General features: G+C 48.1%; 1 protein-coding gene across 10 annotated transcripts in view; it reads left to right on the top strand.

Moving 5' to 3' along the window:
• The window catches only part of Arvcf (ARVCF delta catenin family member), a 53,780-nt gene that overhangs the window by 14,091 nt on the left and 15,379 nt on the right, over positions 1–24,310 (top strand). For 5 of the 10 annotated variants that reach the window (XM_075969543.1, XM_075969562.1, XM_075969571.1 and 2 more), the window contains exon 3: positions 20,473–20,703. In XM_075969543.1, the coding sequence (XP_075825658.1) occupies positions 20,491–20,703 (213 nt within the window). In that variant the 5' untranslated portion in view covers positions 20,473–20,490. Of the gene's footprint in view, positions 1–20,334; positions 20,390–20,472; positions 20,704–23,905; positions 24,082–24,310 lie in introns of those variants that run through there. The other 5 variants (XM_075969610.1, XM_075969600.1, XM_075969590.1 and 2 more) reach the window with 2 other exon arrangements.

The following is a 24,310-nucleotide window of genomic DNA, read 5'->3' as shown; positions in this document are numbered from 1 at the left end:
ACAACTACATTTAACTCCAGTACCAGGGGTTCTGATGCCTTTCCTGGGTTTTCTAAATACCTGCACTCAAATATCCACACACAATACAAATGTTAAAAATAAAATTTAAAAAATAATCGATGTGTAGGCAGGCTTGGTGGTTCCTCCTTACAATCTCAGCATTCAGGAGACTGAGGCAAGAGGTTGCTTCAAGTTCCAGGCCAGCCTAGTCTACAGAGTAAGACTCTTCTCAGCAACAGGAACACAATTCCTATGCATGAGAGTTTCTTTTCTCTTGTTTTTTCATAGACAGGTTCTAGATCCGTGGCACACTTGCCTGGAAACAGGTTCTAGATCAGTGGCACACATACCTGCAGGGTCTAGATCAGTCACACACACACACACACACACACACACACACACACACACACACACACCTACCTACCTACAGGCAGATTCTAAATCAACAGTACCGTAGGCAGGTTCTAGATCTGTGGACCACATGTCTGTAGACATGTTCTAGATCTATTGACCTCATGCCTGTAGATAGGTTCTAGATCCTAAACACATATGCCCAACTCTCCTGGAAGCTGAGATTACAAGCCTGAGCCACTATGTCTGCCTTCTTTCCTTTAAAGCCAAATGATACTATGTACATTTGTTTATTCCTCCACCAGTGAATATTTAAATTGCTCCCTTTCCTTGGCAGTTACAAGTAATGCTTCTATAAATGTGAGTGAGTGTCCAGATGTCTTCAAAAGCTGCGCTTCATTCTGCATAAGCTGGTTGCTCCCCTGTCACATGATGAGACACCATGACCCGTAACTTACAGGAGGAAGAGTTTATTTGGGCTTGGGCTTCGAGGGAGAGTCCGTGCTGGCTGGGTGGCTCAGCAGCAGGAGCAGGAAGCAGAGAGTGGACTGGAAGTGGTGTGGTGAAGTCTCAAAGCCCACCCCCAGTGATTACTTCCCCCAACAAGGCCACATACTCGGTATGAAGCAATACCACCAGCTGCAGACCAAGCATCCTCATATACGAGCCTTTGGGGCCATTCAAACTACCACACACCCCTAGAAGTTGTAGAAATGCCGGAGACTGATTGTTTTTAAGCCTTTTTCATTAGAAACTTTATACCCACAGTGGCTGCAGCACTAACAGTGCACAGGGTTCTAATTTACCCATATCTTGACAATACTTTTCTTAATTAAAATAATTTTTTATTGTCCTCTGCCCTTTTGGGAGCGGGTGTCCTGGGGTGTAAACTGATCGCACATTGTGCTTTTTCATCTCCCTGATAACTGGGAGTGCTCAGTATTTCTTATGTGTTTGTTGATTATTTGAATATCTTCTTTGCAGATGTATTTACATATTTACATACCCAACTCTTTTGCTACTTTTTAAAAGTTGGATTGATTTGAAGTTTCTGCTCATGAATTTTAGTTACTCTTATATTCTGTATATTATCCATAGATGATATGGCCCTGTCTTTTGACAAACAGATTTTCTCTCTGCTTCTTGGGTTTTTTGTTTTGTTTTTAAAAGATTTTACTTTACTTTTTTTTTAAAGATTGATTTTATTTTAATTTGTATGCGTGTTTTGCCTGCATGTGTGTCTGTACACCATTTGTGTCTGGTGCCTGCAGAGACCAGAAGAGGGTGTTAGGTCCCCTGAGACTAGAGTTACAGAAGGACGTGAGCTGCCATGTGAGTGCTGGGAACTGAACTTGGTTCCTCTGGAAGAACAGAAAGTGCTCCTAACCACTGAGCGGTTGCTCCAGCACCAAAAATTTTATATATTTATTTAGTTTTTGGTTTTCCTCAGACAGGGTCTCTGAACTCCCAGGGATTCAACTTCTTTGATCTCCTGAGTACTAGGATTAAAAAAGTGTGTCACCATATCAAGTTCAGACTTATTCCTTAACTACCCAGCCCTCTTTTGCATCCAGTTTCTTGGTTGACTTTTTGTTGTTGTTGATTTTTGAGATAGGGTTCCTGTGACCTAGATTGGCCTTGCATCTGGAGTATAACTGAGGCTGGCCTTGAACTTCGATTAATTCACCTCTCACAGCTTCACAAATGCTGCAGGGACAGGCTTGTGTCATCACACCTGGTTTAGATGGCTTTAATTTTTTGTTTGGTTGATTGGTTTGTTGCTAGGGATTGAAGCCAGGGCCTTGCTTAGGCAAAACAAATCTTCTACTCTTGTTTTTACCTGCAGCCCCATGTTTATAATTCTGAACTCATCATTTTATTATTTTATTGACAGTTACTTTGGCATCTTAGAAATGCCAAATCCATAAATGTTATAAAAAATTTCTTATAGGTTTAGTGTCAAGTGTGGTTCTTTTTGAGGTACCGGACATATATGGCGAAAGATAAGGACCCACTTCATTCCCATGTGATGTCAAGTTTCTTCAGCTCTTTGTTGAGAAGATTGTGTGTCCTCATTGAGTGGCCTATCACCCTTGTTGAAAGTCATTTGGCTGTATAACTGAGACCTGCTTTTTTGTATTTTGTGCCATTGAACAGTATGTGTGTGTCTGCTTTTATGGTTTTGATTCCGTGTTTTTTGTTTGTTTTTCACGACAAGATTTCTCACGCCTCACTAGCTGTCCTGGAACTCATGCTGTAAACCAGGCTGGCCTTGAACTCAGAGATCTGCCTGCCTCTTCCTCCCAAGTGCTGGGTTAAATGCGTGCGTGTACCACCATGCCAAACTTGTAAAAAATGTTTTGAAGTCAAAAGTATGAGCCTTCCAGCTTTGTTCTTTTTCAAGACTGTTGTGGGTCTGTGGTCTCCTCTGTGGTCCTAGTGAATCTTTTGACACATGGCATTGAGATTTTGGTTTGAAATACATTAAATACTTAACTATAGTGTTATCATAAATATTAGTAAAGTCTTAGGGCTGGCAAGGTGGCTAAGTGGGTGAAGACTCGCCACCAAGCTTGATGACCTGAGATTACCCCTGTAGGCCACATGGTGGAAGGAAAGAATCAACTCCCCCATGTTGCCCTCTGACCTCTAAACATATGCCATTTTTTATTTATGTCTTTTCTAGTTTTCAGTGTATAAATCTTACATTTATTTCTGCCACCGCTGCTGTTAATGGTGATGGTTTTGAGACAGGATCTCCTTCCCCAGGCTGCTCTGGAACTTGATATGTAGCTAAGAATGAACCTGAACGCCTCCACTTGGAAGGTTGGAATTACAGCATGTCCTACAAGCATGCCTGGTTTGTGTGGTGCTGGGGATTGAACCCAGGACTGTTTATGTGCTAGGCATGCATTCTATTGAAATACATTCCTAGTATCACTATATTGTTGTTGTTGGTTTTTTATTTATTATCTTGCTATTGTGAATGGCAGATTTTGTATGCATTGTCCTAGGGATCAAATACAGGGCTCTGTACATGCTAGACAAGCACTCTGCTGCTGCTAAATACCATTTCCAGCCCTCTAGTGTTTTTGAAATGAGTTTTTACTTTGTTACTCAGGCTAGCCTTAAACTCACCATGTAGCCCAGGCCAGTTTCAAATTTACAATGTACTTGTCACAGCTCCCTCGGGATTTTAGAATGTGTTACCACCTGGTTATAAATGGAGTAGATTTTTATCTTTTCATTTTGGATTCTTTGTTATTAGTATGCAAAATAGCAACAGATTTCTCTGTGTTAAAGTTGTATCTTACAGCTTTGCTGATTTTGTTTTTAGTGCTAATGTATTTCCATGCAGTTAAGGTTTTAGGGGCTGCCTTTTGTTCCTACTATGTAGTTTGGCTGTCCTGAAATTCTCTATGTAGACCAGGCTGGCTTCAAACTCACATAGATCTGCTTTCTTCTGTTCCCCAAGTCCTGGGATTAAAGGCATATGCCCATTTCTTGACTAATTGCTTTGGCTAGGACCCCTGTGTCTGAGTTAGGGTTTTTATTGCTGTGAAGAGACTCCAAGATCACAGCAACTGTCATAAAGGAAACCATTTAATTGGGGTGGCTTACAGTTCAGAGGTTTAGTCCATTATCATGGTACGACATGGCGGCACATGGCAGCATGCAGGCAGATGTGATGCTGGAGAAGGAGCTGAGAGTTCCACATCTTGATCTGTAGGGAACAGGAAATGACCTGTATCACTGGGCATAGCTTGAACATAGGAGCTTGAACAGTGAAGCCCACCCCCACAGTGATGTACTTCTTCCAACAAAGCCACCCCTCCTAATAGTGCCATTCCCTACAGGGGCCTTTTTTTTTCTTTTTCAAACTACCACACTCTACTACTGTGTTGAATGGAATGATGAAAACAGGTATCCTTTTTGTTTTGTTTTTGCTAAGAGCACTGGCTGGCCTCTCTCTGAGGAGCCCAGGCCAGTCTCAAGCCTCTAGCAATCTTCCCATCTCAGCTTTCCACATACTGGCATTACAGGCATGTGCCATTGATCTTTGGAGAAAAGCTTTCTTTTTTTCCCCTTGAAGGTGTTTACTATGTGCCTTCCATATATAGCTTTTGTCATGTTAAAAAGTTTACTGCCTAGTTTGAATGTTTTGTTTCATCACAAAAGGATGCTTAGTTGTCAGTTTTTCTGTATTAATTTACATTGTTTTGTCCCCTTAATTAATGTATGTATTCATGTGGTAATACATTACCACATTGTTGTAGGAGACCTCTTGTTTGTTCCTGGCTGCTCAGCCCTGAAATAACCACACAGAAACTATATTAATTAAATCCCTGCTTGGCCCATTAGCTCTAGCTTCTTATTGGCTAACTCTTACATCTTAATTTAACCCATTCTATTAACCTGTGTATCACCACATGGCTGTGGTATACCGGCAATGTTCCTGCATGTCTGTTCCCTTCAGCGGCTACATGGCTTCTCACTGACTCTGCCTTCTTTCTCCCAGCATTCAGTTTAGTTCCCCGACTCCCACCCCCACATAGCTCTCCCCTGTCCTGCTATAGGCTCAAAGCAGTTTCTTTATTCATTAACCAATAAAAGCAACACATATATAGAAGGACTTCCCACATCATCACATTATTGATTCATGTATTAATATGGTATATTGACTTTTGTTATATTGGTACAAAGGGTTGAACATACTCTTGTATGTTAAACCATCCTTGAATTCCAGGAGCAAATGCCACATGGTCAGAGATTAAAATCTTTCTTATGTATTGCTGATTGGAGAGTGTTTTGCCTTGGTAGTGACTGGTTATATGGATCTATAATTCTCTTCTGGTGTTTTTGTCTGAATTTACTATCAGGATGATGCACCTCATGGAATAATGGATTTGGCAGTATGGTATTCTTTTTTGGTGGGGGGAGAGTTGAAGGGAGATTAGTATTAGTTTCTGAGTGTTTAAACATTAGGTAGAGTTAACCAATGAAGCCATCTGGTTCTGGAGTTTTGTTTTTGTTTTTTCTTTTATTAGGCTTTTGATCACTGGTTGGCTCCTTTTTGGTTACAGGCCTACAGTATTTCCTTCTTATCTCTAGTCTTGCAACCTGTTGTTGATGCTGGTTCAGAATATTATTATTTTTTTTATAATGGTTCAGAATATTAAATGGCAGAATTCTAGAAGGAATTCATCTCATGTCATAGCCTTTGTGTGACTTCTATTATCACAAGAAAGGTGAACATGGGGCTGGAGAGATGGCTCAGAGGTTGAGAGCACTGGCTCCTCTTCCAGAAGTCCTGAGTTCAATTCCTAGCAACCACATGGTGGCTCACAACCATCTGTAGTGAGAACTGGTGCCCTCTTCTGGCCTGCAGGAATACATACAGGCAGAACACTGTATACATAATAAATAAATCTTTTTTGTATTTTATTTTATTCTTTTAAATACTAATCCCAGTCTCCCCTTTGTCTCCTCTTCCTGCTCCTCCTACATTCTCCTCACCCTACCCCCATCTGTTCCTCAGAGAGGGTAAGGCCTCCCATAGGGAGTCAAAAGAATTCTGCCACATCACCACGTTGAGGCAGGGCAAAGCCCCCACCCCACCCTGGGTCACACGTTCTGGAGGTAGCCCACATAAAAGGACATGAAAGAAGGAAGAAACTTTTGCTTTTTGCCTGTTTGCCTTCTCTCTTACTGTCAGGTTTACCTATGCTGTTGCTGAAGCATGACTTTGCTAATATTAGAACATACTCCTTCAGGATTCCAACAGAGACTAAAGACCAGCAGTCCTCTGGGAATCCTCCAGGACTCCAGCCATAGATTGAGACATCTAAGACATCTAATCTTATGGACTGAACAGTAACTGAATTTTGGCCTTTGGAGAGAGAGCCATTGTTGCGCTTCTTCAACCACAGTTATAGGCCACTATAATAAGCCCCATATAGTGTTTTCATCTATCAGTCTGTTCTTTTAGGGAAATCTAATAGAGCTGTGGACCCTGCATGCAATACTACTGACTGTCCAGACATGATGTGGCAATCTATTATGAGGGTAGCCAACTATTTTCTGATTGGAATTGAGGCCTATTGATAAGGGAATTCATGTCTGCTATTGTAAACCTGGTCAGAAGCCCATGGCTGGGAGGTCATAGACCCCAGTGTGCAGGCTATGGCTGTTGGTTTGCTAAGTGGACATAATTTGCCCAATAGGTTCTCTTCTAAATGACTATTTTCATGCTCCTGGATTAGTGTTGCTGTCAACGTCGGTCAGAGAAGCTTAGTTTTGCAGTAGACAGTGATAACTGCAGAGACTCACAAGTGCTCAGACATAAGTGGGACCTCTACCCACTCCTTCAAGGCTTAGGGAACGCCACCGGAGAGGAGTGAGAAGAATGTAATAACTGCAGGAAGGAAGGGGAATGCTGGAGAATGCCCATTGCCAGGCAGGACAAGGCCATTAGCTCTGGTCAACTGTAATTATCCATACACGATTTGCACATCACCCTCTCATAGAAGGTGGACCTTAGGAGGCTGTCATCCCTTCCTCGGGATTTATAAGATAAGTAGGAGGGGACTAACTGGGAAAAGGGAGGGGAATCAGGAAGTTGGGAGAAGATGAGAGGGTGGGTGCACGCCTTTAATCCCAGCACTCGGGAGGCAGAGGCAGGCAGATCTCTGTGAGTTCGAGACCAGCCTGGTCTACAGAGCAAGTTCCAGGACAGGCTCCAAAGCCACAGAGAAACCCTGTCTCGAAAAACCAAAAAATAAAATAAAAAGAAAGATGAGAGGGTGGCTAGGGTAAATATGACCAAAATACATAATATATACATATGAAAATGTCCTTGACACCAATTATATATGCTTAATAAGATGGGCTAAAAAATAGAAGACTAAAGGAGCATAGTTTCCTTGAATATAGTTTTTACTGAAAAGGCAAGATAAATGCTTATTTTCCTGTTCTCTCAATTGTCAATTTTCAGAATAAATTGATGCCTTAGAAATGTACAGTGGTTGCTGGGTATGGTGGCACACGCCTTTAATCCCAACACTTAGGAAGCAGAGGCAGGCAGATCTCTGTAAGTTCGAGGCCAGCTTGGTCTACATAGTGAGTTCCAGGACAGCCAGAGTTACATGATGAGACCCTGTCTCAAAACAAAACAAAATAACAAAGCAAAACAACCTCCCCCCCAAAAATATACAGTGGTATTCAGTGCATTTTGTTTTGCTTATTTTTCCTGATCTCTGTTTTATATTTTTAATATTACTCTAAGTTGATGGCATTATATTAACTCAAAATGACTTACTAAATTATTGTCATTTTTAACTACTCATCCTTTGAGGTATGGTAATTAAAAGTCATCAATACAAAGCCAAAAACAGTAGTAAAAGGATGTTGACATACCAAACAGGCAAATGGCTGGTACCTACAATCTCGATTTCTCAGAAGATTGAGGCAGAAGAATCGCTTCATCCAGGCTGCCTTGAACCCCACACTTGGGTTTGGGCCTTACCGTGAGGCTTGAGTCTGTTTCCCACAGTAAATGAGGACTGCTTTGCTTAGGATTTTCTTTCATGATTCAGTCTTGACAGATGGTCTATTTCTAGGTATTTGTTCACTCTGTGTAGATTATCCAATATGTTGGTCATAATTTCTAACCATCTTCTGTTTCACGTTACAGTCTCACTTTATAACTCAAACAGGCCTAAACTTAAAGTGGTCCTGCCTCAGCCTCCTAAGTGCTCGGACAACAGTGGGGGCAGTCCATCAGACTTTCTTACCGCCTTTTTATTTTATTTTTATTTTTGGAGGCAAGGTCTCTTTATGTAGCCCTGGCTGTCCTGGAACTCATTTTGTAGACCAGGCTGGCCTTAATGCACAGAGATCCAGCCATTTCTGCCTCCCGCTGAAATTCAAGGTGTGTGCTCCCCGGCTCTTTCCGAATAAAGAAGAATGCCGTGTGCTGTTGAGCTGCTTGGCTTGGTCAGATCTTCTGTTTCATGATTCTTGGGTTGATTCAAACCTAGTCTGTTGCAGCTCTCGGCCTGCAGGTCCTGTTCCTGTAATAATGGCAGTGCTCCCAGAGCAGTCAGGTGACACTGCTGGTATCTTTATGCCTCAGACTCCTGGGAGAATCACCCCAAGACTTGTTCTGTACAGTAAATATGGGTTTCTTCTGATTAACTTGAATTTGAGGCCTGATGTTTATTTCCCTCTTTTGATTCTTTTTGTCTTTAGTTGTATGTGCACATGTAAGTGCAGGCACTCCCAGAGCCCAGAGCTGTCAGGGTGTCAGAGCTCATGGAGCTGGGGAGACAGGTAGTTGTGAGCCGCCCTGTCTGGGTCCTGGGAGTCAACCTCAGATCTCTAGGGCTTGCTTTGATTCTTAAACACTTCTTTAGAGGCCAGGACTCTGGGTAACATGGAAACACGTGTTTGCTCTGAGAAGTGTGATGGAATGGAGGAGTCATGAGACTGAAAATTAGGAAGCTTCACCTGCTGCTCCTGAAGGATTTCAGGGCTGGTTTAATGTTTCTGAAGACCTCAGGGTGTTAGCCAGGCACATGGCCCACACCGGTAGTCCCAGTTACTCAGTAACCTAAGACCAGGAGTTCAAGGCCAACTTGGGCAACATGGTAAGTCCCTGACTCTAAACAAAAGGAAAACACCCTCCGAGTGAGAAAGGAACAGTACTGTGCTTTTTAGAAGCCGTCAGCTCTCCCTAACCATGAAAGCATCTAAGATTTAAGAAGTGGCAGTCAGGCTGTTAGTATCTGTTGACAGCAGCGGCCCCTATAGGGCTTGACACAGTCTGGTGGGAAAGTGATCCAGACCAAGCCCAGTGGGTCGGATCCAGGCAGAGAGCTTATGCTACACAATAGGCACAGCCCCTGAGGAGACTGGAAGAAATGGGACCATGATGAAGCCTCTAAAATGCTGAGAGACGTGTCCATGGTTGCTAGGGCTTCTGCTGTGGTTGAATATGACTTGTTTCCTCCAGACCTCAGGCTGAAATTTAATTTCACTTTATAAGATAATAAGAACTGGGGCCGGACAGAGGCTTGAGGTGATTAGGGCTCTGCCCTCGTGAATAGGTTAACCTATTTGTTTAATTGTTGATGGTTATCTAAGAGTGGGTCTGCCGTAAAGGCCAGTTGCGTGGGTCTCTTGTGTTCTATGTCTCTAGAATGTGATGTCCTATACCTGCAGCCCCACCCACAAGGCCACCTTGGATGCAGCCTCTTGACCTTAGACCAGAATCATAAGCCTGAGTCAGCCGCTTTTCTCACTAACCTCACATCCTTGGTGTGTGGTGTTATTATTAACAGTAGAAACAGTTGAAGACAACCTCTTCTTGGACAGAAAGCTGACGTGCCCGGGTTCCCAACAAGCCCCCCTGAGCAGTTTCTGAGCGGGTCTCTGTGGTGTGGTTGAAACTCTTCTCTTCTGCTCTGGGAGTCTCCCTGCCATCTTGCTCGTTTTGTCATTTTGTACTTGTTGCAGCTTGAGTTTGCTTTCCACCCCACAAGGCATGATTTTCTGTCGCTGCTACTCCTCTCTGTAATCGACTGCTTTTGCTTCGGTTTTGTAAAAGGCATTTACGGTGGTTCCTTTTCATTGTGTCCTGTTTCCAGTCCATCACACAACATCTTTAACCTTTTTGAGGGTCATGGCCATAGTTTCTCACTTCTGTGCTAGGAAGTGCACTCATGTGACTCTGCTGAAGGCAGCTTTCCCAGGCCTCTCACAGTGGAAGTGTGGTTGCGACATAGGCCTGTGGTTGACTTTGAGGAGATCCCCATACCTGGCTGGGAGTGTAATTCAGTGACAGAGTACCTGGTATACACAGAGCCCTGGGTTCGGTTACTAGTACGGCATGGTGCTGTGTCCCTGTAATAAAATAGGAGGTACGGAAGTTCAGACTCAACCTTGCCTACCTATTGAGCCTGGGATACGTAGAAGGATCCTGTCTCAAATGCTGTCACTAAGAACAGGGAATGCTGGTAATTTAGGGATCCTTTTAGGAGGGGAATGTTTATGGAGGTGGGATATATAGAAGGCTCCTGTCTCAGAAAACATCTCCACCCTCTCCAGTAAAAGGATCTCCACATCATCAGCATTCCCACTCTTGATGACAGCGTTTGGATAAAAGCAAGTCCGGTTCCCAGAGGCTCTGGGGCCTGTGAGTGGGGAAGCCAGAGCATTGGAGGGCCAAGTCTGCACTGGGTGAGGGAGGGAAAAGCCCTCGCCCATTCCCACTGTTTGTTTACAAGGCAGGACTCTTCTCGCTTGTTTGTGTTGGTGGTCCCTGGCCTGTTAGTGTGGGTACTCCCAATTGAGCAGGCTTCAGCAGGGAGGATAGGTTAGGTACCGGCTAAGCAGCCTCCCTGGTAGAGGAGCCCCTGAATGTTCTGTGTGAGCCTATGTGTGCTGACTGAGGGGATTTGCACATCCCTGCATAGTGTCCTCATGTCCACAGTGTCAGCAGATAGCTTGAATGCCCATGGGGAAGCGGACTGGGGAGGGTAACTGGGGCCTGTGTTAGAGCCACATGTGCTGCTTCCTGATTCACAGACGCTGCCGAGTTGAGAATGGTCTCTTGGCTGGTGTCCCTGAAGCTTGGGTACACTTCTACACAAAAGGATGGATATCCCCTCCACTCCACCAGAGCCCATGCTGTCTCATACTCCCAGTAGGACTCATTACCCCACTCAGGGCTTAGTTAGCAAAGCTGTTGTGGGTCAGACTGGGGTCACTTGGTGAGGACCTCTGGGCAGAGAGCCCAGCATGCCAGGGCACTGCCAAGTGCCTGGTCAGCATCAGTCAGGGTGGGCAGGACCCCTTCAGGCCAGGATAGCTGGGAGGGGGATCCACGTCTGGGCTACCTCTGGCCGAGGCTTGCTCTCGGGGGGCCTGGCCATCTCTTGGCCTCCTGAACTGTGATAATGGAGCACATATATAGCTACTGCACTAGGGAGGGTCTACATAGGATGCCTGTCACCATGCGTGGGACTTAAACTGTCCCCAACCTTGGAATGAGCCAGTCCACAGTGAGACTCTCCTCACCATGCCTGTCCTGGGGTGTAGCCACAGCAAAGCTGGTCTAGCCTACAGTTTTTTCTAGGACAAGCAGGAAGTTGAGATCCTCTGGCAAGGGGAACTGATGTCAGAGAAATAAAAGTGACAGAGAGCTGGAGCAAGACCTGGATGTCATCGCCAACACTGCTCAGCAGACTTGGTATTGAACCTCTCCTTCCAGCCCAGAAGCTGTCTGACCCTATGTGCCTATCTGCAGAGGACTTCCAGCATCCCAGTTTCCAGGGGGTCTTCAGCCCAGCACTGTCCTCATTGCCAGTTCAGGTGTTTCATATCCCATGAGAGTCCCTTTCTCACCACCTAGCAGTGTCTTCGTTGTCACAAGGATACAGGGACAGTAAGACTCTGAAGCATCGAGAACAGCTCCTGCTTGTGCTGGGGTCTGTCTGACAATCCTTAACCAACTTCCCCTGACCTACGGCCTGTTCTATGGGTAGTCAGAGCACAGTGCCAACCACTAGGCTTCCCTATCCCATCTCCTTGGCTTTGTATCCTGGGAGCCTGGACTGGGGGCCACCTTTGTCCTTCAGAGGCTCTCTGACTACAGCAGGGGGGGGCGCACCTCAAAGGGGCTTTGTGTCACCACAAAGAAGCTCTGTCCCTCTAGAGAAGCCTGAGTGTTGCCATGGTAATGGAGGGGCCTGGCAGAAGGGGTCCCACCATCTGAGGCAGGGGGCGGGGCGGGAGGGGAGGACATTGCAAGCCAACAGCACAGTCTGCAGGGCTGGCAGCCAGCAGTCAATGACTGCTGCACCTGCCCAGCTGAGGCCCTTATCTTGCAGGACACTGTCCTTGACAGGGCCCCTAAGGGCCTATAAGTACCAGTAGGGATAAGAGTGGACCTCCCAAACCTGCTGAGAACCTCAGTCCCCTCTTCAGGGTACCTTGATCTTCATGTCCACCCCAGAATGTAGGGAGGCAAGTTTGGTTCTGTGCCTGGGACCTCTACACCTTCCTTCCTGTCTCCTTGGGATGGGAAGCCACTGACAATTACCATCTGACTGACTTTCAGAGGGGTGAAAGCAGTAGGCCGGTCCCTCCGCAGCCTGACCCCACTCAGTGGGTAACCTATGTGGGCTTTGTAATTGGATGGAGTATAATAAGCTTGTTTGAGGAGGAAAGGGAATTGTCATGGAGGGACTTCTGCCACGGTGGACCCATTGTAGCCCAACAACACCTCCAACCAAGTGGGGAGTGGCTCCATTTCCATATGAGAGGACACACACTGGGGGAGCACCCTTGGTCCTCACGGTTGACACCAGCTACTTAAGAGACACTTCAGAGCTTGCAAAGGTTGTAAGTTGGTGTCTGTGTCAGGCACAGATGGGGTAGGGGACATATATCTTCCATATCCCCTATATCCTTATGGAGAAATGAATCTCAGGGAACATGGAGGCTTGAAGGAAACCAGATAACAGGTTTCTTTCCCCAGAGAAATTTTGAGCCAAATCTTGAGCAGTAGCTCCCTGTGGCTCAGGCCGTCTACAGAAAGGGACACAGTTGCTAGAATGCTGACATGCCCACCTGCCTGATAGTACATCTTTCACTGACTGACAGCCCCCAGAAGCGCTCCTTCACTGGACCTCGGGCACCAAAGTAGCTCTCTGTCTGTGATCAGAGCCCCAGCCTCTCAAATCAGCCCTGACATAATCCTAATCTCCCTGGATCTCTCTACTCAGAGGCCCTCTGTTCTAGGGTCAACCATTTTTCCTTGACCCTGGACAGCCCTTGGCCCAAAGTGTGTAAGGCAAGAACCCCCTGAGGATTTCCTTACTCAGGAGGTCCATTTCCTAAAGCAGTGCTGTTGAGGAGAGCACACCCTAGGAGATAGAAGTCCCTGAGGAGTGTGTCTCCCCGCCCCACCTCCACCGACCCTCTGCCAGAATGGTCTGTCTCTTTGTGGGAAATCTAATTTTCCAGGCTGTATCTGATTAGGTTTTCCAGGCTGCCTGAAAATCCAACTGCTTCTCTGGGCAGCAGACTCCTCCCTCATCCTTCTCCCCTTGCCTCCCCACCCCTCTTCCTCCCCAGCAGACTTGGTGTCTCCAGAGCCTGGTTGAAAAGATGACTTTCTCTTCCCCTTTCTTCGACTTGATTATACCCACAACCCTGCTCCTCAACTGTGCATACTTGGAGCCCTGGATCCACCCCCGGACCAGGACACCCCAGCTACAATGACCCCAGGATATGGGTCCTTCTAGTCTTTCTCTGCTTACAGATATGTGCACATAGTCATTCCGATACCTCTTGCTTGAAGTCTTCAGCCATGTCACTATGTATGCTATTTTACCCAGTTTCAGCTGGCTTAAAAAAAAAAGATTTATATAAGAGCACCTTATGAGCAGCTGAGCAGTGATGGTGCACACCTTTAATCCCAGCACTCGAGAGGCAGAGGCTGGTGGAACTCCAAGTTCCAGGCCAGCCTGGCTACAGAGCTAGTTTCAGGATAGCCAGAGTTACACAGAGAAACCCTGCCACCAAAAAAATGAAATAAGGCAGTAAAAATAAAAGAGTACCTTATGAATTAAGGATATTACTTAACCGGTGAATGTTAAATACTTAATCCCAACAGGACAATTGTCTTTTGAAGTTCTGCATATCTGCCCTCCTCTGCCCACTACCGCCTCATTTTTTTTTTAAGTTTTTTGAGACAGGGTTTCTCTGTAGCTTTGAAGCCTGTCCTGGCACTAGCTCTTGTAGACCAGGCTGGCCTCGAACTCACAGAGATCCTCCTGCCTCTGCCTCCCGAGTGCTGGGATTAAAGGCGTACCGCCTCATTTTTTAAAGAAATAATTTATTATTTTTATCTATATTGGTTTTGCCCGCTTGTATGACTGTGTAAGGATGCCAGATCTTGGAATTACAGGCAGGTGTGATGTCATATGAGTGCTGGAACTTGAACTTGGGTCCTCTGGAAGAGCAATTCGTGCTCGTGCTCTTTGCTAAGCCATCTCTCCAGCTCTTTCTTTTTTCTTTCTTTTTTTTTTTTTTTTTAGCTGGGGGTCTCACTGTGTTGCCCAGCCTGGTCTTGAGCTCCTAAGCCAGCAGTTCTCAACTTCTCAACATGTGGGTCATGACTCTTTTGAGGGGTTGAATGACCTTTTCGCAGGGTCCCATATCAGATGGCCTGCATATTAGATACTTGCATTACCATGTATAACAGTAGCAAAATTACAGGTGCAAAGAAATTATTTTATGATTGGGGTCACCACAACATGAAGAATTATATTAAAAGGTTGCACTATTAGGAAGGTTAAAAACAACCGTTGTAGGCTCAAATGATCCTCCTGTCTCAGTCTTTTGAGTAGCTGGGAATATAGGAACCTGCATACATGCAGCTTCCACTGTAGATGATTTAGGCGCAGAGGAGAGGGGAGTGCTGTTGGGCCCACCACCCTACCCAGCCTTTGTTGTGCTGGAGGCATTGTATAGCCAGGAAGCCATTACTGTTATTCCACCTAGAATGCTTGCTGTGTATGTTGCTCAGTGTGTCTGTCACTTGTTTGTTTGCTTCTAAATGACCACACTGTAGTGTTTTTAATATACGGAAATGTTTCATTCTCACAACATCCTGCTGCTGCATCTTTATGCAGCTATGAAGGGCCTGAGAACAGCTATTTCCTAGCCCAGCATCCTGGACCCTGTCCCTCCTGCCAGAGACTCTGTGGTCTAGACCTTGGTGCAGACATGTCTTGTGAACCTCATGCTCCAGACCTCCTCTGACTTGTCCCAGCCTGGGCACAGCGCCTGTCCTTTTGAGCTTGGCTAGAAGCCATTCCCAGGATTCTGGGTGCCTGACCCCAATGAAGATGACAAGATAGAGATGGAGTCCTCCCAAGGCTTGTATATATAGGAAGCTGGCAGAGCCGAGAGCATGAGACCAAGGCTCATCCCATGAGGTCCTCACAGGCAGAGAGGACAGGCTTTGGCACGTCTGCATTCAGCTCCTGCCAGGTTACTTCCTGGTGGCCTGTTTTTTTCCTGCTTGGGATGGGCAGAGTGTGGAGTATGGGTCGGAAGGATGTTTGACTGTACCCCGCATCTTCCTGGGCTCTGATAAGTGGCTGGTAAGGTCTCAAGCTTGTTGCCAGGCCCCCTCCCATCCCCTACTGACCCTTAGGAAATTCCTTTAATTCCTCGACCCTAGTTGGCCTCAGTCCTGTAATTTGCTTTTCCGGGCCAGGCATTTGGCTGTGCTCCTTCAGAGGAGGAATGTCTGGGTCAGCAAGAAGATCGCAAATGCTGCTTTAGGTTTGTGGGTTGTGGGTGGGGGTGGGGAAAGTGTCAGTCTCCACCCCATCTCCTTCAACAGTGCCTGTTGCTCTCCCCAGAGTGATGGTTCCTCTCACTGCAGAGGACCCAGCCTCCTTTCTGCATTGTGAGACCTGTATTCTTATGCCCATCAGTTCCCCTCCTATCTTTCCATTCTCCCTCCCCCTCTCTCCGAGACAACATCTCACTATGTAGCTCTGGCTGGTCTAGAACTTTCTACTTAGACCATGTTAGTCTCAAACTAGCAGACCTGCCTGCCCCTGTCTCCAGAGTGCTGGGAGACAGCACTCTGCCCAGCTGTCTCTTTTCATTCATCCTTCCTTCAGCTCTCTGGCCTCCAACCATTCCTTCGCTCTGCCTTGTCTCCCACACATCCTTACACTCAGTCATTTGCCTGCCCATCAGACTATGCACCCTCCAGATGACCTGTTTTGTGCTAATACAATCATCTTCATTCTGTTGGCACATAACTGTTCTCTCACTCTTTCCTTACCCTTCCAGCCATCCTCCTAGTCTCCCTTCAAAACTCAGTAGTCTGTCCACTCATCCACCCATACATACACCTTCCAGTCTGTCGTTCATAATCATCCCTCCATTTGCCATTCCTTAACTCATTCATCTATAGACATATAGATGCTATCATCCACCCACCCATTAACTCATCAGTCCATATTCCACCATCTCCACTTGTCCACCCCTTCATTACCTGTTTGTCTGTCCATCTCTACCCACTCACCTGCCCATCTCTCTGTCAAACCCATCTGTCCATCCCATATCCTCTGCCTTCCTGTCTGTGATTTACTCTTTCTTTAGTCTCCATCTAGGCCTTCTTGCCTGGATCAACTTGTTTCTGCCTAAGGTTTCTGCATAATGCCTCTCCTTGCCTATGTGGGTTATGAGATCACAGATATGGGGACTCTAAACCTGATTGATGCTGGTCACTAATTGCCCTCTGTGTCTGTGGCTCTGTGGCTAGATTGTCACTCTTCTTTTTTGATTTTGCTCTTGTTTTTAAACATTCTCTCTCTCTCTCTTTCTCCCTCCCTTCCCCCCCCCCCGCCACTGTGTGTGTGTGTGTGTGTGTGTGTGTGTGTGTGTGTGTGTGTACATTGTGTAAGTGTGGGCACTCACATGCCACAGTTCACATGTGGAGGTCAAAGGACAAACTTCAGATGTCAGTTCTCAGTGTCCATCTTGTTTATGACCAGGGCTCTCTTGTAGTTTACTACTGCATGCACTGGGTTAGCTGGCCTTGGAGAGTCCCAAGATTCTCCTGTTAGGATCATACTAGGATTGCAGACATTTGTGCCACTGTGTCTAGTTTTTTCGTGGATTCTTGGGACCAGAGTTTAGGTCTTCAGTTATGTGCAACAAGCTCTTCACCCACTGAGCATCTTTCCAGCCCTGTTGCCCTGTTTTTTTTTGTTTGTTTGTTTACTTATTTTGAGACAGGGCTTTACTGTGCAGTGCTAACTGCCCTTGAAGTATGTAGACCAGGCTAACCTCAGTCTTGTGATGCTGCTCCTGCCTCTCAAGGCCAAGATTGTTCTTGTGTGCCATCATGCCTGGCAATCACTGTTCTTTTGCAGTTGAGTTTTCCAAGTTTAACCTCAGTCCTGACTTTTCCAACTCCCTCCTCTAAGTTCCTGGGTCCTCTGGCCTCATCCCACTGTTTGGTCACAATGTCTTATGCACATTTAACAGGAACCGTGCAGCTGGATGCTGGGGCCTAGGTGGGGTGTTGTGTGGAGCAGTGGTGTGGGTCTTCCCAGGCGAGCAGAGGATAGAAGGAAAGGCTGGTCAAAGCCCATAGCATCACACTTCCTGACTGTCCCAGGTGATCGCTGGGTCCAGCAGATGCATATTCGGTGCCAACCCCTACCCAAGATCTACAGCCCTATGCCCCAGGCTCTAGCTGGAAGAAGCATTTTTTTTTTAAATCACACATTTTGCTTTCCATGACAACATATATTTATTTATTTATTTTTGGTTTTTCGAGACGGAGTTTCTCTGTAGCTTTGGTGCCTGCCCCAGAACTAGCTCTTGTAGACCAGGCTGGCCTTGAACTCCCAGAGAGCCGCCTGCCTCTACCTCCCGAGTGCTGGGATTAAAGGCGTGCGCCACCACCTCCCGGCTATTCATTGTTTTTGTTCGTTTGTTTTCTGAGTTTCACTGTGGAGCTCTGGTTGTCCTAGACCTCACTCTATAGACCAGGCTGGCTTCAAACTCATAAAGATCTACTTGCCTCTGTCTCCCAAGTGCTAGGATTAAAGGTGTTTGTAACTATATCCATCATTATAGTTATTGTTTTAATAAAGATAGCATTTTGACTTACTATCCAAAAAAAAAAAAAATGTCCTGGGCTGGGCGTGGTGGTACACATCTTTAATCTCAGCCCTCAAGGCAAAAGCAGATAGATCCCTGGGAGTTTGAGGTCAGCCTGGTCTACACACTGAGTTCCAGGATAACTAGAGGTATAAAGTGAGATTTATAACTCAAAAATCCAAAAACAAAGTGAAACCTTGTCCTTTGGGATTCTAGGCCTTGGTCACCCGTGTTGCATGTGTGGTCTCCTTTGGTCAGCCTAGGTGGGTATCTGCAGCCTATGTGGTCAGTACCACATCGAGAGGCTGGGAAGATGGCAGGGACTCAGCACCATGTCTCTGTTCTCCTATGGGAATTGCCAAGACTCTACCCCTCCCCAATCTAGCGAGTGTTTGGAGGTGTCCCCTGGGAAACACAGCGATCTTGCTCTGAGTTATCTGTATTGGGCAGAGGGAAGACCAGCCTGGGGTTTGGCTGCTTTCTCATCTTAGCCTCAGAGTTCTGGACCCCTGCCAGCCACATCTAGAGCTAGTGGGTCTAGAGCCACCCTTCAGAGAGAATCCTTTTGCCCTAGAGCTGTGGCATGTTTAAGGTGCCTTGGGTCTGGGAAGCTGTCTCTGGGCTACAGACCAGGCTTGGTTATATCAGATAGGGGTTGGAGGGCATAGGGATGAAATCACAGGTAAGGCAGGAATTGCTGTCTTTACACAAGATGGAAGGAAGCAAACTCTGGTCCACAAGATCAACAGCCCCCTCTGCCTTGGGGTTCTAAAGTTCAGCTTAGGTGGGCTGATGCTTCAGGCAAGATAGATAGTTGAAGTGATCAGGCTCCATTACCCATCCCAACCCTTCCTAGGGGAAGCTTCCCCTCCAGGATGGGACCCTCTTCAAGGCTTGCTCATCACTCCCCTGTCAACACCTTTTGTGTGATGGCAGGCTGAGTGCCCCTGCTATGACTATGCCTTTTGTTTCTGCATGCCATGGTGTCCAGAGAGCCCAATCTGCACCTCTCTTTCTGTTTCTTTCCCTAGTGGTCACCACCTCTCCCAGAAGAAGTTTGGCTAATTTTACAGGCTATGGTTGACTGAGGACAGTTCCTCTGCCCACACCAGTGTTTCTGCAGGGTCACAGTCACAGTTTTATTTGTGTGACAGGTGCAGAGGAAATGAACAGCTGTGGGGGCCAGCACTCATGGCTTGCCTTCACTGGGCCTCATTTCCCCCAGCTGTCTTGCTCTTTTACTGCTGAGGTATATGTGTCACCAGTGGGCTGCTGCAGACGACATTCACGGCTTTTCCATGTAGGGACCTTCCTTCTCTAAGCTCAGACACTGTATTGGTTCAGGGGTGAGTGGTCCAGCCGTCTGCTTCAGTGGTCCATGTGGAGCCAGCTGGGAGCAGGTCCCAAGCAGCACTGGGCTTCAGGCCACACACTGAGGGTGGCGTATGGTTGTACCCCTCCTGCAGCCAAGAGCCAGGATCTGGGCTTTGCATACTTGGCCTACTTTTTGTTGAAAAACAAACACACTGGTCAGCCAGAGAGTGACAAGGGAAAATGCTGGCTTATCACCGCAAACATCAAGCCCCCTCTCCCTCCAACCCCCTGGAGCCCCAGGAAATAGCACTGGGCTAGTGTGAGAGCAGGCCTTAGCCTCCTTGAGGGCTGGGCCTCAGATGCTTGGATCAGGTCTCTCACACACAGGCCATTTTTAAGCAAGGGAAGTCTGAACTTAATGTAGGTCTGCCAGAACCTCAGCCAGGTTTTATTCAGCCATGAGAAGCAGAGACAACCCTGTCCTGGGTGGAGTGGCTGTGAGTGAAGGCTGGACTCCTGGCCCACAGTCCGTATTTCTAGGGGCTGTAAGGTAGTGTTCCTCCCCCCCCCACCTCCCCTCCCCCTTCCTTGGTGTCCTGTGTTTGGAGTGGAGTAAGTAACCTCTAACAACCAGCCTGTTGGCTGCTCCCACCTGGCCATACTGACTGTGTGGCTACTGATGACCCTCACCCTCTGTGGGTCCCTGTAAGACAGGACTGAGGGTGCCAGGAGATTGGAACTAGCTGGCAGAATCAGGGGCAGCCAGAAGCCTCGAAGATAGTACTTAGCACACCAGCTCTCCTCATCCTTCCTACCAGGCTCAGAGACACCCGTGGGCCATGGCTCAGCTGGGCTTGGCAGGAAACTGAAGAACCTGGGTCAGAGGCCCAGCCTCCCAGGGAGGGAGTTGCCTGCTTCCGGCCAGCCTCAGATTAATGGCTTTTAATTTAGAATTTAATCAATGCAGCTTCCCTCCAGAGAGCTGGATGCTCTGGTCTGGGAGACAGTCCTGTGATCTGTGAGTAGGGTGACGGGGGCCCTGAATGGCCTCACCAGGTCTATGCTCCACCCCATCCTGAGCTTGTTCTGCTTTGCCTGCAGGCGGCTGGCACCCTGGCTATGGAGGACTGCAATGTGCACTCGGCTGCCAGCATTCTGGCCTCGGTGAAGGAACAGGAGGCCCGTTTCGAGCGGCTGACACGGGCACTAGAGCAAGAACGGCGCCACGTTGCCCTGCAGCTGGAGCGTGCCCAGCAGCCTGGCATGAGCAGTGGTGGTATGGTGGGCAGTGGGCAGCCCCTGCCAATGGCCTGGCAACAGCTGGTTCTACAGGTAATAGTCTGGGGGAGGGTGAAGACAGCCAGGTGGGGAAACAATTGAGGTCTTGGTGGATCACAGCTAACATGCAGTGACTTGTAGTTCTGCTGGGGCCTGGGTGGGGAAGGAAAGTAGATCCCAAGGGGGCAGAAGCCCCATGTTTCTATGCCAGGCATGGAATGAAGAAAAGAGCAGGACATATCTGGCCCTCAGAATCACTGCCCTCCATTGAGTAAGCCCTCAGGGCCTAGGTAGCTGGATTGCATCTGTTTCAGGCAGTTCTTTAAGAGTTCTGTGTAGCCCCGCAGGGTCCTGCCATCTGCCTACAGCACAGTGACCTAAAAGCATCAGTTTCTCTGCTGGCCATTGCCCTCACACAGCATGCAGGCCCCAGGTGGGGAGTTCTGTGCCATAGCCAGGACCCGAGAATGCTAAAGTGGGGGTATACAGCCAGGCATCACAATTTCTTGGCCCTTCCCTACACCCTCACGATGCAGGGAGGTCCCAGAATGAGGAAATGCAGAGGTTTGGAGTCTGCTATGATTATCAAGGTTTCCATTATGGCTGAGGCTCATCCGGCTACCAGTAGGAAGAAGAGACCACTCCCACCACCAGAACAGATAATTGGCCTGCTGTTGTCTTCTGAGCTCCTCGGTTAATGACTATGGATCCTCAGTTTCCCGTGTTCAACTACTGTGCTCTTAAACTTGGCAGCTGCCCTTCCATGCATTGCATCTGCTGTCACAGCCCTTCTCTAGTCCTCCCGGACCTTCATCCTAGCGAACTATGCCTAGCAGGTACTTGCTAGAGACCGGAGGGACCCTGGCCCAGTTTAGCCAGAGAGGGAAGGAGGCACTGGTTGTGTGAGACTCATAGACAAGCTGCTTGTGTTAGACTGAACATGTTGGGACTGGCCCTTGAGTCTGTCCTTATCTGATGGGTCTTACATCCATTCACATCTACTCAACCTAAAATGCAGAGCAGTCAGAACCAAAGATCTCCAGATCTTCAAGAGAGCCCAAGCCCGTTGGGAGCCATCCTTCCCCCCCCACCCCCCCACCGTGTTTTCTTTTTGAGACAAGGTCTTACTATGTAGCCCTGACTGACTTCAAACTCAGGAGAGATTTGTCTGGCTCTGCCATGTGACTTCTGGGATTAAAGGTATGCCCCACTACATATGGCTGAAGAACCCTTTTTCAACTACATGGTATTAAGTGGTTTCTATAAGGCAGAACAGTGAATTAGGATTGAGGGGAGAGGGCCTAGAAGAGTGGACCACAGCCATGAGGAGCTTGCTGAGTCCAATTCCAGAGCCTAGTCTTCCGGATGGTGAGGCTTGGAGGTTGTAGCTCTGACAGGATGCATGCCTAGTTTACAGGAGACCCTGCCATATAAAACCCTGTCCAACCAAATAGTGAATTTCGTACCCCTAACCTTCTAAAGGAAGTAGAACAGCTCAGCTGGGCCATGGGAGGTTAGTGGCAGCCACTGACCCTGAGGCTCTTCCCCAGGCACCAAGGAACTCAGTCCTCCCAGGACAGAACAAACTCTGCTCTCCATCTCGGTGACAAGCAGTCTGGGAGGATAGACCAGGACACCCTCACGGTCAGCGCCCCAGCAGGAAGCTGTTCCCATAGTCTGAGCTGCCGACCTCAGGCTGTATCTCTCCTTACCATCCCACTCTTGGCTTTCTTGGCTCTTGCCAGATCTGACAGGCTAATGGGGACAGGAAGAGACTCTGGCTGGCCAAGGCCATTGCCTTAATGTTGAGTCTTTGTATATTAATCTCAGTGAGAGGTTCCCGGCACCTACTCTGAGGCACCTGTCAGCACAGGTGGTTGAGAAGTTGGAGTGGTGGCAAAGCTGGGGCCTGCCGCCTGGAAGCTATGGTCAAAGACCACAGCCTTGCTCCTTGGGCTGTTCCATGGTCCTTGCTGCCTGACTTTCATCAGCTGGAGCAGAGCTGACCCTCACCCTGGGCGTCGGGGGGTGGGTTGGGGCAGCATACCCCTGTGGCCTGGCAGCTGGGCTACTGTACTTGCCTCAGGCTTAGCCAAAATGGGTTTGTGGCTTGGGCATTAGCAGCTAGAAAATAAACCACAGAAGGCAGAAACAGCTTCCACATAAGATCTAGGCTGCATTCCCTCAGTGTGTTCTGTTCACTGGTCTGGGTGACTGTGGATGGAGAATGAAGGAGGTCAGAAGTCCTCCTGTTCTGAGTGAGGAAACTGAGGCCAGAGGGCACCTAGCATGCATGAGCATGTTTGAGCATGTCACAGTACAGCATGTCCTGGAGGCGAGGTGAGGCTTCAGGGCAAGTTTCACTTTTCCAATTGGGCTGGGGAGGCAGGGAATCCAACCTGGGCCCCTTCCCTTGCAGTACCCTCCCAGCTTCCCTGTGCTGCCCCCAGCTCTACTCTCTCAAAACCGATGTCCTTATATGTGTCACTGGCATGCTCTGTAGCATAGCAGGCACAAGGATGGCCTCGGTCTTTGCTCCGCCCCTCCTGGTACTTGTTTTCCTCCAGAAGTCAAACTCCCCAGGTGTGGCTGCTGGAAGGCTTAGGGTGGAGTAGGATACGTCTTGGTGGCTCTGATTACCACAGCCCATCATCTGTCACCTCCCAATAGACTCAGGGCATAGAGGACAGGGTGTGAAGCCAGCTCTGTTTCCAGGACTTCTGACAGGAGCCCCAGTCCAGAGACTTTCTAGCCCAGGGCAATTCCAGGCTTGGCCTTTTGTCCCACTGTGTTATATACTGTAATAGCCTTCAAAGGGTGAGAAGATACTATATTTTGATGGGGAGCTCAAGATACAAACTGGGTTCCCTGTGGGGTCATGCACTAAGTCCCCATTAAGCTCTACAGTGACCTTGGCTTGGAGACCCATGTGGAGTGAGGACCTGAGAATTTGCAGCTTGGCCATACCAAAACTATGTCTCAAGGAAAGTAACTCACAGGATAAGTAGCTTGTGCCCGGGTGGTAACCTTGCCCCTGGTCTACACTGTGGGACCTCAGTTTACACAACTGTAGAGGTGAACGGGTAGATTGAGACTTCAGGAGAAAGACTTTGCCAAAGTCTCTTAGTGTGGGAATGGGGGTGGGGTACCAAACCTAGGGTGTGATGCTGGGAGCCAAGACCTGGAGCTGGCGACCCGGCAGGCTTAGCTGCAGAGTCCCGCCCCGGCCTCTGGGGGGAGGAGCCTTGCCCGCCCCGCCTGGGTGCGCCCCGCCCGATTGGCTGCTGGTCGTGGCCGCTGCCAGGTCCGCCTTCACCGGAGCCGGGAGCGAGTCAGTAGAGCTGGAGCAGCCGAGGCGCCCGCGGACCGCGGTCCAGCTGCCGCCCCCCTGCAGCCTCGAGCCTCGGTCCGATGCCGGCCGAACTCAGACAGGTTGGAAAGAACTCGGTCCCCACGGTGGGGGCGGGAGCGGTGTCCCGAGGCCCCCGGCCTACCCGGGAAGACCTGCTTTTGTTTAGGCGAACCGCAAGCCCTCAGCAGCTATTGTCTGCTCTCGAGCCGGCTTTGCTGACCCTGGGACCAGGAGCGGTGGCGGGAGTGAGTCCGCTGCCCTGCGCGGAGGGGGCGTGTGCGGGGACCAAACACGGCTGCACAAGGGCTA

The sequence above is a fragment of the Microtus pennsylvanicus genome, chromosome 1 (assembly GCF_037038515.1).
Source record: "Microtus pennsylvanicus isolate mMicPen1 chromosome 1, mMicPen1.hap1, whole genome shotgun sequence".
Classification (NCBI taxonomy): domain Eukaryota; kingdom Metazoa; phylum Chordata; class Mammalia; order Rodentia; family Cricetidae; genus Microtus; species Microtus pennsylvanicus.
Note: the sequence above shows the minus strand (reverse complement) of the source record. Positions and strands in the feature narration are given on the sequence as shown.